Source organism: Chenopodium album, chromosome 21 (assembly GCF_948465745.1).
Source record: "Chenopodium album chromosome 21, dcCheAlbu1.1, whole genome shotgun sequence".
Classification (NCBI taxonomy): Eukaryota; Viridiplantae; Streptophyta; class Magnoliopsida; order Caryophyllales; family Amaranthaceae; genus Chenopodium; species Chenopodium album.
In genome coordinates, this window is record NC_137854.1 from 38,052,891 (window position 1) to 38,071,615 (window position 18,725).

General features: G+C 33.7%; 2 protein-coding genes across 3 annotated transcripts; both read right to left on the reverse strand.

Annotated features, from left to right (window-relative positions):
- Position 1: 1 nt before the first annotated feature.
- On the reverse strand, positions 2 to 7,569 carry LOC145601078 (nuclear pore complex protein NUP54-like). The gene is made up of 9 exons (XM_081657004.1): positions 6,969 to 7,569; positions 6,772 to 6,825; positions 6,203 to 6,262; positions 5,957 to 6,067; positions 4,538 to 4,603; positions 4,346 to 4,432; positions 3,946 to 4,047; positions 3,707 to 3,856; positions 2 to 221 (listed from the first exon to the last, which is right to left on the reverse strand). Exons 1-9 carry the CDS (start codon positions 7,452 to 7,454, stop codon positions 105 to 107), a joined length of 1,233 nt encoding a protein of 410 aa, XP_081513130.1. The 5' UTR covers positions 7,455 to 7,569; the 3' UTR covers positions 2 to 104.
- A 1,208-nt stretch (positions 7,570 to 8,777) lies between these two features.
- On the reverse strand, positions 8,778 to 12,729 carry LOC145601079 (F-box/kelch-repeat protein At1g67480-like). 2 transcript variants are annotated; one of them, XM_081657005.1, is made up of 4 exons: positions 12,502 to 12,729; positions 11,039 to 11,103; positions 9,948 to 10,798; positions 8,778 to 9,644 (listed from the first exon to the last, which is right to left on the reverse strand). In XM_081657005.1, the coding sequence occupies exons 3-4, from the start codon at positions 10,451 to 10,453 to the stop codon at positions 9,017 to 9,019; spliced, it is 1,134 nt and encodes a 377-aa protein (XP_081513131.1). In that variant the 5' UTR covers positions 10,454 to 10,798; positions 11,039 to 11,103; positions 12,502 to 12,729; the 3' UTR covers positions 8,778 to 9,016. The 2 variants fall into 2 exon arrangements, with proteins under 2 accessions (XP_081513131.1, XP_081513132.1); XM_081657006.1 differs by lacking the exon at positions 11,039 to 11,103.
- Between the last annotated feature and the right edge of the window lie 5,996 nt (positions 12,730 to 18,725).

An 18,725-nucleotide genomic window follows, 5' to 3' on the forward strand; every position in this document is an offset into this window, starting at 1 on the left:
CTTTCCGGTCTACAATTATCTTTGGTACTCTTGATTTGAAGTTACAATATTAATAACTACAAGTTACAATATCTGCAGTAATAGAAAAAGGTGCAAGCTCTCAATCAACTACCATCTTCGATCATTTCAGTATCTTCAGCCATAATAATTTCCATATCCCGGATGTCTCGCTTCAATACATTACCAAGTCTTGCTATGGCATCAGTCTGCTGCTGTAAAACCTGCCAAATCAATAGGACCAAAGAAGCTGATGCATATGTCTTAGAAGCTAAGTTGCAATTAAAACTGTGTGAGATGATGAGAATGTGATGTTTAGACAAGACTAAAATTCAAAAGAAAGTTTTCTACCGGTCATTAAAGCTTATTATAAATCTAAAAAAAAATTAAAATTAAAAAGCTGCCTACAGATTCTGCAACTCGATTAAAGAAGGCAAAGAACATGAAAAATCTCTTAATTTACTAGTGCATAAAATTTAGTTCTAAATTTTCTAAACGGATTATTATACTAATTAGTCTAGTTTCCCAAAACTGAAAATTAGTGCGTCTGGTGAGCCTATGCCTCATCGAGGGAGACAAATCTTAGACTCGAAAGCTGTGAACTAATACAATACCACAGCACTAGAAATTAGCTAAATATTAACATTATGTAGCACCAAGTACAATGCCCCTGGAAAATCCAGTTACTTAAGGGGCAATATCCAGAAGTTACACACTTTGCAGAAGCGGTATGTTGTCATAACTATAGAAAAGCTAATGAGGCTACTGTTATTTTGTTGCTCTTGGTCATCATGTGCCTACCCCCACCAAGATACTGATTCATGATAGTAAATTATCTTGTTACGTGTTCTCTTTTCATAAGATATGTTTTAGTCTTGAGAGAAGACTATTTTGACTGTTTTTTTTTTCTTTTTTTGCTAGAAGACTATTCTAACTTTTGGTATACTATATTCTATATAAAAATATAAATACCACAGCACTACATGCATGCTGTCCCAACACTTGTAAATCCTATGTTAGACATCAAATTTGAATCTTTGAATCAAATAAGCTCTCTTAAAATCCTCAAAATTCTTAAGACTCATCAAATTTGAACCATTAAAGCAACACAGGTCACTTTCTTTCCAAGTAATAAATTCATTCTCCACACAATCCTTTATTTCCATTACAATTTTACAATGTTGACTGAAGTAGATCCCCAACAAAGCTTAAGAATAAGTACCACAGAGAACCAAAGGATGATACAATGAGGTAATTAATAAACTCTTTCCATACTTGACGCAGCAACACACAAAATTAATATTACTTCTATCTTTTTATCAGAAATATAGACATATAGTCCATGATAATAGTTCAGGACCTTTAGGAATAACACCAGTAGGGAAATCAAGATGATAATTCCATTCAAGAAAGTTTTATGATTCTTAACTGGAAAAGAACCGCCCTCGTCAGTCAGTTCATCATCATTTCTTTCAGATGCCTCCTTAAATTGCTGTAGTAGCTTAAGAATTGATAATTTTCCCATCATTAGGAAGCTTTAAAGAGAACTTTAATCCTACCGGTATGTCCCATGCTATCACTTCTTTAACAAAAACATCAGAAGCAAGGCAATCCTAAACAGGCCTAGAAGGGTTAATCCCCGTACCAAATGTCAATGCCAATACAACACCCTCAATACATTCCTTTCGTGAAACCGACAAAGGATTAAAATCACATACATCCTGACACAGATTTTAAATGCCAAATCTATAAAAGAAAAGCAGCAGAATGACAATTGTTTCCAGTTCATAACAACTTCCTTTGATTGATAATTAGAGTTCAGGGTCAGTTTTAAAGGCTCAAAAGTTTATGCTTCAAAATAGCACCAGAGTTTTCCCAAAGGCCCCAAAGCTCTCTTTAGGGTTCAGCATCCTCCTAAATCATCTTGAGATTACAACTACTTCATCTCTTGGTATTTTTCCCAAGGCCCCAAAGCTCCCTTTAGGGTTAGGGTTCACGATTATTTCAGTTGATAAGAAAAGTTATTGAGGGAATAAAATAGAAGCAAATTAGAAAAGTCAACTACATAAATTAATAGCCAAAAAGGTGTGACAAAACAATTAACATCAATTTTAAATATATACAAGCAATATCTATTAAGTAGCACCAAAGACCTAGTTTGGTTGACATAATATTCCAAAATGGAGGAATTGTAACTTACTTGGGAATTTGGAATTCCCACATAACATAGGAAGTTATTCATCCCCCCCCCCCCCCCCCAACTCCCAAGTCCCAACCATTCATAATTACCATGAAATGTAATTTTTTATATGACAACCAAACAACCTTAACCAATTCCTAGCCCATGAAATGTGATTTTCCCATTGCAACCAAACAAAGCACCTCTTACCGATAATGGCCTATAGGTACCCTTCAAGCCTTCACCTTTAAGGCATAATACCTCAAAACAGCTTAACCCCCACAAAGCAACTTCATCCATATAACATTCCCCCAAAGCATCTTCGTCCATATAAACTCCCCCCCCAATCCACCTTCACAACCTTTGGTTTGTGATATCTGAACCCTCCGCATAGCCTTTGGTTAGAAGATAATAATTTTGATCCCATTCTCATCAAACTAAAACCAAAAGCTTCACCTCTATCATCCAAGGTGTCACCATCTAACCATTTACACCATAGAAGATATTTGCTTTTAACATTCCCATGACTATCTTTAGAAATATCTAAAAGTGCTAAGTATCTGAAAACCAAATTCCTAACTTCAACTTGCCTTAATAGATCTATTTGGTATCCTTAAATTTCATGTGTAAACCCACCAAACTCATAATTTAATATATTCCATAACAGAATATCCAAGACATTCTTGTAATCAAACACATAAGTTGGGGTTAGCTCAGATTTAAGATCTGAAGGATAACCAAAAGCACTCTTTCTTGGTATATAATCTTGGCATCACTTGCCAAAACCCCAAACCTTATCAGGAAAAAACAAATCAACTATCACCAATGACACAAAAGCCTTAGAGCATTCGAAGGATCTCCAGCCTTAAGGCCATAATTCCTTTACAAACTATTCTCCCAAATCACCAAATTCTTCTACTTCCCCCAGACAACCTATAACAGTCAACAAAGAAGAGCAACAACAGAATCTGAAGTGTGGCTGTTGTTTTGGCCGATTTGAGTGGTGGGTCGATGATCTCCAGTGCCAACGTTGAGCAAATGCATCTAATTATCATCCGCCTTGAGGACAAGGTGGAAGTTTGGGCAGCCAGTAATGTAATGAACAGACCTAAGAGGAGGGGGGGGGGGTGACTTATAGGTGGTGCATAATAAGTTTGTTAGGACCAGCTACAACTTTAAATTAGATATAGGTCATTATGATGAATGTGGATAAGAATTCTCTTTTAATTTTCTTTCGTATTTTGGGAGAGTGCAAGCCTCTGGAATGCTTGTGTTTATCGGTCACTTGTTCACATTTCCGGTTTATTAATCAAAATCACCATCGTGTCACATTAAATCATCATCACTACATCTGTCAAGTCATGTCAGTTCATAACAAAATCTCACAGCAGTTACTTAGCTCTTCTGAGTATATTTGATAAGTAATCAAATAGAGGTGATAATATAAGGAGCAAATTTTTCACATATCAAACATTCAAACCACTCATGCATAGCATAAACTCCAAAAAAAAGAGATCCTTGCATGCTAACCTCCTGCATGTCGGTGAGACTTCGCTCGTGAATTTTAGTTGAACCTGGAAGGTATATAGAGATACTACCACCATTGGAATTCACCTGAACACGAGATACTGTCAGCAGGTTTTGTACTCGTCTTGAAAGTTCTGCCCCAGATCCTTTGAGCTGCAGTTAAAAATTATCAGGAAAAAGCCACCCCAAAACTCTAATATTCTTCAGGGATGGGGGGATGTGATGGGAGTAAGCCTGCAAACCTGTCTAACTATAACAGCCAACTTCTCAGCCAATTCAACTTCCCCTTTCATTAGGGGCATACGACAACCTTTTCCCTCAAGAGCCTCCACAATTCTCATTACCTAATAAAGCATATGAGCAAACAGCAGTATCAGCATTGAGGACTATTGCATTTTAGAGATGGTTGTGGTTATAATTGCATATGAGCAAACTAAAGTAGCAGATAAGTGGAGCCTGGACATAAGTTTCTTAGAATATGAATTGTACAACAGGCAATAACAGTATCTTACTTAACCAAAAAAATAGACTATAAACCAAATTAATCAGAAACTTTTCTGAGCTATTAGCATACATGACAGCAGAAGCCTCTTTCTCCCCCACCATTTCCCAAAATAACAAATAATAATCATTAAGCCCCACCCTTAATAAACGTCTTTGAAGACCTTGCTCTTTCTGCTTCAATCTCTCAATACGAGGTAGAGTGTCAGCTTGGAAATGCCTTTGAAGCTGCATAATGTAGAATGACATTACCAAAAAAAAAAAAAAAAATGTCAACTTTTTCACAACTATTGATCTTACAAAAATGAATACAAGCAGACAGATAAACAGTACCGTCTTCACATTGCCTTGAGTCATCCGCAATCTCTCTGCATCTGCAACAATTACTTCATCTTGAAGCTGCAGCAGTATGAACCAGAACAATCAATTGAAGATGCTTTATAAAATATACAATTGCAGCAGGAGGGAGGTATCATAGTTTCTAAACCTCCTTTCAAACAGATAAGAGGCATGGATATCTCCTTGACATGCAGAAACAAAGGTCATACTTGAATGTCTAATGACAGCTAATGATGAAATACCAATATCGATCCCTCACCAACATCATGCATATTGCTAAAAAGGCATCAAGATTACAGGATAGGCAGAGCACTCATAGAGTCATAGAACAACAGATCTTTGCAACACTGCAAATGCAATCCAATTACACTGATTCTTGTAAATTTTCAAACATAATTTACATTATAACCTCAGAGGAGTGGAAGTCCAAACTTCTGCAACACATAAATAAGCCGGAGTTATGCTTCACATGTTAATTTCCCTTCCCAAACCACCTAAGCAAAATGTACGTATTTGGTCTCCTTTCCAAGTAAGATTACAGGCAAACATAGCTACAGCATAAATGGAGAGATACAAATTAATTGAGTAAAAATGGACTTCTACTCATGAGTGAATCAAATAGTGCAAGAGCACAATCAATCAGGAACAGCTAGATTCAGACAATCTATGTTGACTAACGAATGCAAGTCCTTTTCACTTTCTTTTTCATTTCAGGAAAGTCAACATATTTAGACACTTCTGAGGATTGTTTTCATAAGTCAAATAGAGAGAGTACTAATGGAGGTCCACGTTAGAAAGAAAATTCCAGAAAGCTTTTTAATGTATGCAAATTCAACTCAATTACCAGATAGCTAAGGACTTACCACAGCAAGATGCAGTATGAAATTGTTATCAACTAATTAAGGCATCTCAAAGAAATAATGAGGGGGAAAAAAGAGTTTATACTTTAATAAATTCCAATCTTCCAAGATCTTAGGCTTTCAAAATAATTAGATGCAATAACTTGTGAACTTTGGAGTGAAATGTTCAGATATACAGAAGCTTATTTAAGATCAGTTTCTAAAAATCGACTGAATATAACAAAATGATCACATGCAGAAGACATTAACGCCACCTGATCGGATATTAGCCTTAGTCAGGGCCACGTGCTTAACACCCACTTTTCCATTTCCTTCAGATCAAAGCGCATATATAACTAAATAAGGTGCTCGTAGGAGATGCAAATGCCTTTACTGAGACTCTTCTTTAAGCAAGGTAAGGAGATATGGGAAATCTAGATAAACAATCAGGTTGTGCATATATAAAACTAAAAAATATGCTCATAGAGGTTGGGCATCCCATCCGGCCATATAGAATCAGTACATAGCTAGACAATTCTTCTTGAAGTATAAGAAAGAACCATAGAATGACTACCTTCAAACGATTTGATAGATCTTTGAAGCCTTTTACAAGCTGAGGCCATAAGCGCTCCCGATTTGTACTATCCATGCCCTCAAGTTTCCCCATAGCCTCAGCCCACATTATCTGCCACGGCCAAATCAATACGAGTTTACAACCTTGCAGCTAAATTTTGTGCTTCAATAGAAAACATATACCAAAAGTAAAAAAGATATAGCTCATCATAATATAACACCACATAGCATATTAAAAAAACCTTACATCTGATACACCTGATGGCTTGACCCTGAATTGTGGATCTGTCACACTGAATAACAAATGCTGAAACATCAACAAAAACAATTACCATTGCCACGTCAACACCAAAAAAAAGTAAGCATATGCAAAAACAATTACATTTTTTTCTTTATCAGCACACTAAGCAAGAGCGCAGGACAATCAACAACAGATTAATATACATATCAGTACAGGGAAAATGTACACATTTTTTTATTTAGTTTTACCTTCACACGCACATATTTCCCGCAACTATTCCAGACATCCATCAATACATCCAAACACTCAGAAAATGATCTTCGTTGGAACGTAAACACCAATAAGTTGTACGTGTATATACATATGACTAATTTAACTTTCAGACAACTTAAGTTCATAGTGATAGTTTTTCGAAGCATCAGTCTGATGCCTATATATATGACAATATTTCAATTCTCAATAATGCTACTACATTAAATAACAGAGGCAAAACAAACTTGAAAGATAATTTTATGAATTAAAATAGAAGAATTTCCATAATGCTAAACTTAAGTGATTTTTGGCGGGAAACTAACCTTATACGCGTATTTAGAATTTCCAGGCTCATCCTTGTACGAATCGACGATAGTCTAAATTATCAAAAGAAACAATCGAGAATTATACACACAAATCATCAATCAAACACAAAATCAAAATGTAAGCAAATTAAAGAAAATCGACAAATTAGGGTTTCAAATCAAAATGCGGCAAATTCCTGCTACTTAATTCGAACCTGAATGTCGCGCTCGGCGAGGGAGAAAGGTAAAGGAGCAACAGGAGCCATTTGAGTGGTGAGCTGCTGAGCACCAGAAAGAGTAAACGGCGTCGTTTGCTGCGATTGTGGTTGTTGTTGTTGTTGAGGAGTCTGAAACATAGTCGAACTGAACCCAAATCCGGTATTCTGCTGCGAAAACGGCGTCGTTTGTTGCTGCTGTTGAGTATTCTGACCAAAAGGAGAGGGAGTATTGAAGAGAGAAGATCCGAGAAAAGGCGAAGACGGAGTTCCGAAACCTGGAGTCGAAGGAGTCGCACCAAATGCTGGCGTCGACGGAGTTCCGAAAGCTGGCGTCGATGATGGAGTTCCGAACGCCGGAGTTGATGACGGCGCTCCGAATGCCGGCGTTGATGACGGCGTTCCGAACGCCGGAGTTGATGACGGCGTTCCGAAGGCCGGAGTTGATGACGGTGTGCCGAAGGCGGAGGAAGATGCTCCGAACATTTTTGCGGAGGAGAGAGAAAATGAGAGAGAGTGAAGGCAAGAGTGTGTGTAAATTGATTGAGGTTTTTGGGAGAAAAGGGTTTTTCTCTTGTTTCCTTCCTTTTGGTTTTGGATTTTGGAGAGTTTGTTTGAGTTTTGATTATAAACTTGGTGAATAGTTATGGATGAATGCATTGAAATTGAAAATGGGAAATTTGCTTTTAATAATTCTTGTAATTTTACAAAGTATTTTTATTTGTCAAATGTTGTACTAGTACATTACTTTGTATGATTAATGGTTTGTGAACCAACAACTACAAGTGATTGGATCAGCTAGTAAAGGGGTTTTGGTGTTAATGTGTTAATTATAGGTTTTGTCGAGCCACAATTAAACATTGTACATCGTATTAGATTACCTGATCTTTTAATCTTATTATCAAGGTCCCACATCCGTTCCTTTAAAACGCAACAACATTTGTTGGGAAAGCTTTCATTCTAATTGTGGCTTAATCCGGATTGAATTAGATTATCTAAAGCCTAGCACGCTCTAGATTACCAAGTAATGCACTCTATAATTACTATAGATATAGGGTGTTGGTTCATTTACGTGTTTAAATTTACGGGGCATTTGGCATGTGGGAATGGGAGTTTGGGGATTAGAGGGTGGGATGGGGATTGGGAATAAGGTGATGGGAATTCATAAAAATAAGCCCAAGTTTTTGTTTGGTTGTTGAGTGGGAATATGTAGGGATTAAATAACAATATTACAAAAATGTTCTTATTTCCTTCTTTCTTTTCACTAATGGCAAGATGAACATTTTACCACCCCTCCCAATTCCCATCTCATAATACCAGCCTCCCTTGGTATTATTTTGACGGGAATAGAGGGCATATATTCCCATTCCCCTTCCCACCTATAATCCCCTTCCCACTTAAAAAACAAGGGATTTTATAACAAGTGGGATTAAAAATCCCATTCCCAACCCTAATTCCCACTTACCAAACGCCCCATTAGGGTAGTTAACTTATAGTTGCATTATAAGTGAGACTCCGGCAATGAGATTTCAAGTTAATGCTAAATGAGGGCTAGGTTGATAATGTTTTATGGGCACAGAACACGCATAACAAGGATCAAATGATCAAAGTCAAATCCAGCCTCTTTCCATATTCTACAATGCATACATACCTTCGTTCCTTGGGTGAAGCTGAGCTCAAAATCATGTACTCCTGACTATGCATCCCCATCAATAATCCACAAGGCTAATATTGTGAATTTGCAAATCAACGTATAAATTTTATCATTATATCTAAAAAAATATGACAGACATCTCGCAATCTAAGAGATAAGAGAAAATGCAACGTATCCCATTGAATTATGTGAGTGCCTATTTTACAGTCAAAAACACACCAAATCTAAAATTAATCCATGCCAAAGATCGAAAGGGTTAACCAGTTAAACATCAGGAACATACAAACTTGAAAGCAACTTGAACAACAGTACAAGTGCAATGAGACAAGTTACACAGATACAACAAGAAAAAGGAAATACATGTCAGGCAGCAAATGGCAACTGCCATCTGCATTCATGCCTTCATAGTCACGCTACACAAGCATGCACCTGAGGGTTTGATATCGGTGGTCTTCCACTCCAAGCCTGGGGCTGCCTCGGGATCATACAACAGGGTCCGATACCCAGGCTCATCCTTAAGCGAGAAGAGCAAAAGCTTACCATCAAGTATACCAAACCGAAACCCAATACTCAAGCTTCCAGTTACTGGCACAGGGACCATCTTCCATGAATTGTCTCTAGGGTTGAATATAGTTAATTTCCTTTGGTTCTTCCATTCCATGCAAAACAACTTTTCACCTAGCACGGCATGGGCAGTAACCATAACACAACCATTCTTCATCTCACACCAAGTGTGGTTATCAGGATCGTACACATCAACAAACTTTGAGTGTCCAATAGTGAAACTCGACCTCCCGCCCATAACATACAGCTTGCCCTCAAACCCACAGGCAAAACAGCCCCACCTTGGGCGGCGAAGGGACTCTATCAGAGTCCACTTGTCAGTATCAGGATTGTATACCTCCACACTGCACAGAGACTCACCGTCCATGCCATAGCCTCCCACAGCATAGATCATCCCACCAACTTCAGCACATGCAAAATCATAACGTGCAACGTTCATACTTGACAGCTTGCTCCAGCTAAAATCATAAACATCACATAACTAAATCAACTAAAGATAGAATCAAAGTACATAAGATAATCAAAGTACATAAATCAACTAAGAAGATAAAGAAACAAGAAGCAAATACAGAAGCTCGTAGATTTTTTTGCCACTTGCAAAATCCATAAGATTATAACCTGACATCTAATCTACCTGGATTAGTAGGGAGACTGTTTCGTTAACAATTGCAAACTATTATGATGGTTTAGTTTTAATGGCACAAATTTTAATCAGCAGGAGAGCATAATCACACATGCAAACATAGAAGATACAAACGTACCTGTTGAGACTGGAATCATATTGGTGAACTTCAGCAGTGGGAGATGCCACCCCTTCAGAGACTGTACAGCCAGCCATTACTAGCAGCTTCCCGTGATGAGCCACGACACCAAATCCCATCTTAAATTCACCAGGCATGGGTGGAAGAACTCGGTGTTTGTTACCAACACTATCTAATACCTCCCACTGGCTCTCTTTTCCCTCTTCGTCGATGGTCAACAAATAGAGCCACTCCTCCAGCAGTCCTACTTGCTTTCGGATGGTAATGAACTCCTTACTTCGAATATATGACCTCCATTGGTTAGACACAGCACCCATTGAGGGAAAGGAATTTCGAGGGACAAGTGCAAGGCATAACTTCGCCACATCATCAGGAAGCCCCGGCAAAATGGGGACATAGCAATCATCCACAACTCGAGGCCTAGTCCCACGAGCGTCTTTTGAGTGATTTGAAAAGCACATGTTTGACTCTGTTAATCTTTTCTTTTCACTAATAAAACCAGGCATGTTCCAGCTATTTAACCTTGTTGACAACAAAATCTGATTTTTACAAAGTAACCAATTATCACTCAAAATCTAAGTTCCAGTTATAAACTAAAATTATCAGCAACAGCTAGAGAAACTCATGATACCCATCACATATAGGAATTTTACGCGACCAATGAATGAAAGAAGAAGCTGAAGAAATCAATAAGGGTTTCTGTACAGAAGACGGTATATGCTTTGTCCAACCAAGCCTATTGGCCATGCCAAAACGATCACTGTTAAGATCTTTTGTTGCTGTTCCGTAGAGATTAGAGGTGCTGCCAATTGTCAATGAGTTGTTTCTCCCTCCACACATTGCCCAATCACCTATCATATGTTACAATTGCAACCTACTCAATAACAGTTATGAAATAACAGCATGCTACATTATAATTTACTAATAAGTAATAACACACAAAAGTGAACATTTTTAACATTCGACAAAAAAGTAATTTAGATTCCTGTACTCTCATTTTTTCATACATAGTCTAAAAACCAACCAAAATCATGAAAGACATAAGGCAGGGGTAAAATGATTCATAAGCAATTAATCAGAGCAAATAATACCAGTCAATGCCATAAAACGTAGCCAGAATTATCCTGCAGCGACTTCCATTATGTGGGAAGATCAACTGTAAAAAACCATACAGGGTCAAAATTGACAAGTTAACCAATTAAGGATTTCACCAGCTATGAGTTAAACATGGACAAAACATGAAAAAAATGCCTATTTGTCTTAACAAGCAAGGTTTTCATGAGGAAGCTGTAATTAGACTCACATAGCACTACATTTCTCCCCTTCCCCCCGTTAAATTCGTGTTAGGTGATTCCAAACTTGTATTATACGTATCCCATATAGTTCGAGCTAAAGCCTCTTATGAGAGCCAATGAGCCACGGTTCGTCCAAATGAATTATATAGGGTTACATCAAAAGTCTCGATATCCAAATCAAAACAAGTACGAGCAATAAAACAACATGCATGAAGTTGGATGTTAACTACGGAATAGCATAGTTGGTAAAGTTTCGGGGGTGGTATTCAATGACCAAATCTCGTTTACATATCACTCCATACAATATGCATGATAAGAACATGGATGCAATGTTAGGGATGCTGTGGTAGGGTGGTAGGTAGATTTGATGCAAGAAAGTAAAAAACCTAGCACATGGGGCAGTAAAGTAAATTACAAGCATAGATCTCAAATGAAATTCTAATAATCTACCTACCTAGTAACCACCTACCCCACTAACAGACATTGGAAAACCATAAAGATCAAAATTCCAAGAACTAGTCAATTAAAGTTTCTTCTTTTGTACTAATAAACTCAACAAAATTGAGACCCCCCCCCTTCCTTTTTTCTTGTTTATTTTTTCTTTGTTTAACATATATAATGTCCTGCCATAAGAAGTTGAAAACAGCAACAACAAGAAAGGCTTAACTCTAAAATAATTTGGATCGGCTAATATGAATAGTCATAAATTCATACCAAACTGTCTACAGAAAATGAAACATTACTTCTTGACATATAAAAAATAATAAATTTATCTGAACAATCTAATTTCAAAAAAATAAATAAATAAATTAGATCTGAAATGCATATTAAGACCTCAAATTGATCAAAATAATTGCCCAAATGAGACATTATCCCATCATAACAGCCAAAGGATTTTATTACATTACTCAACAGGTCAACCAACTCAACCAGAAAATGGTGTATTATTGTATTAACAATGGGTTTATAATTTACATATTGGAGAAATTATAAACTCAATAACATTAACTAGGAGATCAAATCCTTGTATCGGTCTGACAGTTCGATATATTAACATGAATATAATCAGAAAATAAAAAAGATGCAATCTTGAAAATCAATGGCATTGGTTATTCACACAATAATTAGTATATCAGATTATAGGCACCCTTAAACCCCATCTAAACATATACAGGACATTTAAAAAAAAAAAAAAGTAGGGAAAAAAAAAAAAACATTGATAATAATAATTAATTAAAAGAGAGATATAAAAAATATACCTGATAAAAAGGGAATTGGAAACAATGGTAAGAGAGAAATCTTAATTTTAATAATTTCAGTAAATGCTGTTTTAGAGTAGAGGATAGGAAATATGGAGGAAATGAGAATGTAATGAAGAAATTTGGAGTGTCAATTTATAGAGCCTCAAAAATAGGAGTGGAGAATTTTTAATTTTTTGTAGGAAAATAAAAAAGATTAGATAAAGGAGAGTGGGGTAGACATGGAAAAACTGGAAAAGATAAAATTTTGACATGGTCGACCGACACGTCAGGATTAACAAGGACTATGGAGTAAGATTCTCGACTCATATAACAGTAGGCAAAACATGGTTTTGGGTTGGAGATATGAAGGATGATGAATTGATGAATTTTTTTAATTTTTTTTTTTTCAGATTAATTGATGAGTGGGCATATCTTTTGATCTACAAAAAAACGGTGTATCGGGCATATCTTTTGATCTACAAAAATACGGTGTATCACGGTACCACACGGGTGTATATAACAACATCAATTATATACTATGGCAACTAAAAATGAGAAACGTGTTATTGTAACATACTTTCATGTCAAATATAAAGAACACAAACTTTTAAATAAAACGGATGTTCAGTAATAACATCCGTTATAAAGTGACAATAAAATACGCAAAAGTTACACTAAAACGCATAAAACTTACCCTGATATATATGAGTTATTTATGCTTCATTGATAAATTTGACAAAAGTGACACTAAATTTGACAAAAGTGACACTAAATCTGACAAAAGTGTACCCGATGTACAGTAAATTACTGAAAATCAAGTGTATACAAAAGTTTTCCTATAAAGAAAAGGTTATTTATAAATTTGAATTGGTAAGTTTCTTATAGATTTATTGTAGTTATATGCAAATATTAATTAATCTAGATTTTATGGTAATAAAAAAAAAAATATTGGATCTAATCAAATTTGTGATCAGACTTAATTATAGTACTTAATCAAGACGGGTTTTATTGTGTCGATGTGTACACGGATTAATCAAATTTGATTCAGGTAGCTGACTCCACTTATGGAATTAAGATTTTGATTGATTGAATCGAGACAGGCTTTTTAAGTGGGAGCATTAGAGCAAAATAAAAACATAGTTAGTCCAAAATAGTTAAAAGTTCACTTAAAATTATTGGTAGGTGCCAACATAGGCAACATTGAGTGACTAGAGTTTAAAACCTCATCTTATCTTCTCTTTGTTACCAAAGGAAAACAAGACAACAACAGGCAACACCCCTCTTTTGAAAGGGATTTGCACTTAAGGTGTATTGAATTTTGCACTTGGCCTTTACTGAACCTTTGCACAATGTCATTAATGCCTAAATGAAATTAGAATTTGCTTTCAAAAATAATAAAAAATGATAGAAATTCAGTTTTGCATTTTGGTCTTTTCATAGCCTTTGCACATTATTTTTTTTACTTTATAAATCATATATACCAACAACTGTAATAATAATATACTGACATAGTCTCGTAAGTTATACATTAACCAACTTTTACTATGTTTAGGCTTAATTACTTCTACATGACTTATCATAACTGCGTTTCCAAGATGAACTTCAATACAAGAAGATAAGAGTAGATAATAATGATTATCTTAACTATTCCTAGCTAATTGTGTACTTTATTTGTCAATTATATTGCAAAATTAAAAAAATTACTCGTATAATCTATCTAGCTAGCTACAATATATAGGAAGAAATTTTATAATGTCAAATCTCAAAGGTCTACCTCATAAGTGTCAAATTTTCTTGTAACATCAATTGGTATAGTGGATTAGTGGTATAATATAAATCACAGATTGAGTACCAATCACTTAATGTTATAAGCATAATTTATAACATCACAATCATTTAGTTGATTTCATTGAAAACAATTCATGGTTTAATTTATACAAACCACTTTATATGCAACTATAAGTGGTTTAAAATAATGTTCTAATAGCTAAAAAAAACAAGATTTTTTATTATAAAAAAACCAGAAATAGACTTATTCAATTCTAACATCAAGCCAATTTTTAAAATGTCGATTGGATTCTTATAAATATCACACATCAAAAATGATGTAAGGAGTGGAATGTTTCGTTATTGATCTAGTTAGTGATCAAATACACCAACCAAATTTCAAAAAATTTATAAGCCTCCATAAAAATCCCAACCACATACAACTCATGTGGTGTAACAAAATAAAGAGAATAGTATTAATTATATATATATATATATATATATTAAAAGGCGTTTCTAAAAATGTCCAACATCCATCATCACTTTAACAACGCCACATCACCAAGATGCCTATAGTACTACATCATCACTCAAACAACGCCACCTCACGAAAAATCAATAGTATTTCGCATAAAAATATAAGGATAAGAAGATTCGATCCCTCAACCTTATATATCAAAAATGACCATTTAATCATCTAAGCTCATATCAACTATGTTAATGATATGTAAAAAATTTGGATTGAAGACGATGATTTCAGTACTAAAATACCTATAATAAAATTTATCAATTACAAATCCGCAACAGTAGCAACCTAAGGCAACACTTGGACTACCCACTAAGGGCAAGATTAGCCCTGTCTGGTCTTAAAATTTTAATTAATTTCCACATCAGATTTTATATTAAATTTAATTATTTTTTTTAATTTTAATTATTGTAAGACGCCTTAAGACTCAATCAGATTTATTTCTTCAATCCTAAGACTAGGTACATACATGATAAATATTAAAAACCAACCAACAATAACAAAAAAAATAGGGGTTCGTTTGGCATCGTTGTGATTTTTTGTTTTTTAGTTTTTTGCTTTTTAAAAGTATATTATATATGTCACATAATGAATCAAAAATTATTTGGACTTATTAAAATCATGATAATTTTGAAACTGACAACAAAAAAGTGGAAACACCTTTTTCTTGTTTTCTGTTTTTGGTTTTTAGTTTTAAAAAAAAAAAACAGAAAACTGAAAACCAAAAATGATGCCAAACAAGTCCTAGGATAATTTAAATTGATAAACGTTGAATAGATTTTTGATTGATAATTGTCATCAAACGTTGTTTTTTTTTTTTTTTTTTTGAAAGAAATTAAACGTTGTTAAATCATGATTGGTATGTATGAATATTTTTTTTGCAACAAGATAAGTACATAATTAAGATAACATAAAACAAGCAACATGATTTTTGTATACAAAAAATTAAAAACAACGTTCATATCTATAAAAAAAAAAAAAAAAAAAAAAATTGGAACAACGTACATACATTTTTTTTATTTAAAACAACGTACATAGATTTTTTTTTTTTTTTTTTTTTTTAAGAAATGTACATAAATTATAATGTATTTAAAGAACCTAAAAAAAAAAAAAAATCATTATCAAAACACCGTGTTTTGATGTATATATAGGGAAAACACTGTGTATAATGTATAGAGTTGAGTTTAAGTTGAGTCTTGAGTTTTCAAGACTCTACTTCAGATTTTGTTAAGACTTAGCTTCTTAAATGCATTAAAAAAACAAAGTCTTGTCTTAAGATCACAAAATCAAAAAATGATGATGTCATCCTGAGTCTTAAGACTCAGGGCTAATCTTGCTTAATTGAGTAATTAATTACAAGAAAACGTCAAAAAAAAAATTAAGAATTACTCCGTATAATTTAAGGAAGAAAATTCTAGGAAATGAAAGCCACACGATGAAGTATCACATTAGGCCGACTACTTCACGTCATTCCACGTGTATGATTAATCATATTGTCCGAAAATCTGGGTCGTCTGATTTTCTTGTCGTGGGATCTCCATCGGTAGAGTTCATTTTCAGAATTCAATTCACAAGTTCCAAGTCTTCCAACACCTTTGGACTTAATTATAGGAAAATGATATAGTAAATAGTAATTGGGGAGCTATATAGTTTATAAAAAAACTTTAGTCCACAAAAATGCACAAATAAATTTTCTCCTCTCATCTAAATACAGGTCAAATTTCCATTAATACATAAGAAATACAATATACTAATTGGTACAATATATGATCAAATATTTATGATGATTTAGACCGTTCTCTAAAAAATGATGTAACTTAGCTAATTAAGGTATAGGATAATGATGACTTGTTAAGGAAATAGAATGACGTGTGGAATACTAATCTATTTAAGTGACTATGCAATCTACCATTTTTAATGTATTAAGACCAAATATATGAACTACGTAATAAAGAAAAGTGATACGGTTAGTTGATTAAGATATACGAAGTATAAGACATTTGTTAGAATATGCCTTGAATTTACATTGCTCCCTACGTACAAATGACACACATGGGTGTCTTGTTGCCCGTTATATTAGCTAGTTATGATTCAGGAGACGATACACCTTGATTTGAGGCTTGGGGCAACACCTTCAAAACTAACATTATTTGTGACATTGTCACATTGGGCTACAATATTTTGTTTGGACGACATATTTTTCTTCTATATATACACACTTCTTTGTTTTATTCAAATTTACAAATATTTTGTAAGCAATAATTTTGTCCTTCAAGATTAAAAAACTACAATTTCTCTCACCATGTAAACATGTGCTTTATTGTTTGTTTTCTTTAATCATGTATGCACTTATCAGTTATCACCAAATCACCAATATATCATGAACCTTTATCATCTAGTGCATCTTTAATGATTTTTCACACACGGACTATTTATTGCTCATCTTATTTCTATTTAGTTAAGGTTTTATGGAGGAAAAAGTTTAGATGATCGATTAAGTACAAGTTTAGATAAGAGATTCATAATAAAATATTTATAATTTATACTATATACTAAAGTAATCACCAGAGAGGACACTTGACATGATTTTGTAAAAAAATTTCCCTTCAAAATACTTTACTTTTTTTTTTTAAAAAAAATAAATCTATTAAAAAAATTTAAAGGATAGACATTAGTAAATTCAAAAAAAAAAAAATTAAAAAAATGTTACATAAGTCATTTAATTTCAATTAATTCTATTTTTAATTGACTATTATAATATTATACTTTATAAATCCGTGCATTGCACGGGGCTAAAACTAGTTTACAACTAAACTCATTCTTATATGAACCTATTAAGTTTAAATTAGTGAAAATTATCTCAACCTAGTATTCAGTCCAAGTAGAGATATTATTAAAAATGTGATCATGAAGTATAGTATGTACAAAACACACTACATAACTAATTAACTATAATCAAGATAAAGTAAATTGACTTTCATACATTTCAAAATAGTATATAGGCTTGATCACTATTATAAATTTAGAATCATTCCGTTTTCTCAACGACAATTTCAGTATTAAGACTATTAACCACCCATTTTAGCCACTTGCCGATCAAATTGCTAACAAGTATTCTCATTCAACAAATCCACATGTAACACAAATAATGAAAGTAATAACATACTTAGCTTGTAGAATTTAAATGGAAGTTTACAAATAATTAATTACCTGTAGAATTTAAATGGAATATAACTTTCATCAGGTGATGTTGCTCTAGCTAATACGTGTAGTACAAATTATTCGTTTAAAGCAACTTTCATGTTTGAATGGTAGCTGGAACTTGGAAGGTGTTTCAATTGACTTAGGGTCTGTTCTTTTCAGCTTATTTTCGATTCACTTCAGTTTTACTCAGTTTCAACAAGTTTAGTTCAGCTCAGTTCAGTTCTTATCTTAATTTCCTTCTCTTATAAAATATCTAGTTCAGTTTAGTTCACTTCAGTTCAGCTTCAATAAGTTCAGTTCAGCTCAGTTCAGTCCATCTAGTTAGACCCTTAATTGTTGGTGTGCGAAAGCCAAAGAAATTGCCTATCATTCGTTTAATTTTGTATATAAGAAGTAATTAATAAACTTAATTTTTTAGTTGATACAAGTACGTTTTAACTTTTGATACAATTTTCAAATTATACTTTGAACAACTTTTATGATTAATACCTATAATAAAACATAGTCATGTGAAATATTGAATTAATTATAATCATTTCATTGTTTATTTTCATTATACAAATTGATAATAGTGATGCTAAAGTGCTAAACATGATTTTAATGCTTTTTTTTTTTTTTTTTTTTTACCATTAATTAATTTAATTATATAGTGAAAAAAATAGTTTATGAAATTTTGGTTTTTTTGTAAATACATATCAAAACAAATTAACCAAATAAATGTCATCACATTACATGACAATTCTAA

Coding starts and splice junctions, on each gene's coding strand:
- LOC145601079 (XM_081657006.1), bottom strand. CDS start 10,453: ATGCCTGGTTTTATTAGTGAAAAGAAAAGATTAACAGAGTCAAACATG. Junction 9,645..9,947: donor TATGATTCCAGTCTCAACAG/GTACGTTTGTAT, acceptor TTATGATTTTAG/CTGGAGCAAGCTGTCAAGTA.
- LOC145601078 (XM_081657004.1), bottom strand. CDS start 7,454: ATGTTCGGAGCATCTTCCTCCGCCTTCGGCACACCGTCATCAACTCCG. Junction 6,826..6,968: donor TCGCCGAGCGCGACATTCAG/GTTCGAATTAAG, acceptor TTGATAATTTAG/ACTATCGTCGATTCGTACAA. Junction 4,433..4,537: donor CTCAAGGCAATGTGAAGACG/GTACTGTTTATC, acceptor TACATTATGCAG/CTTCAAAGGCATTTCCAAGC.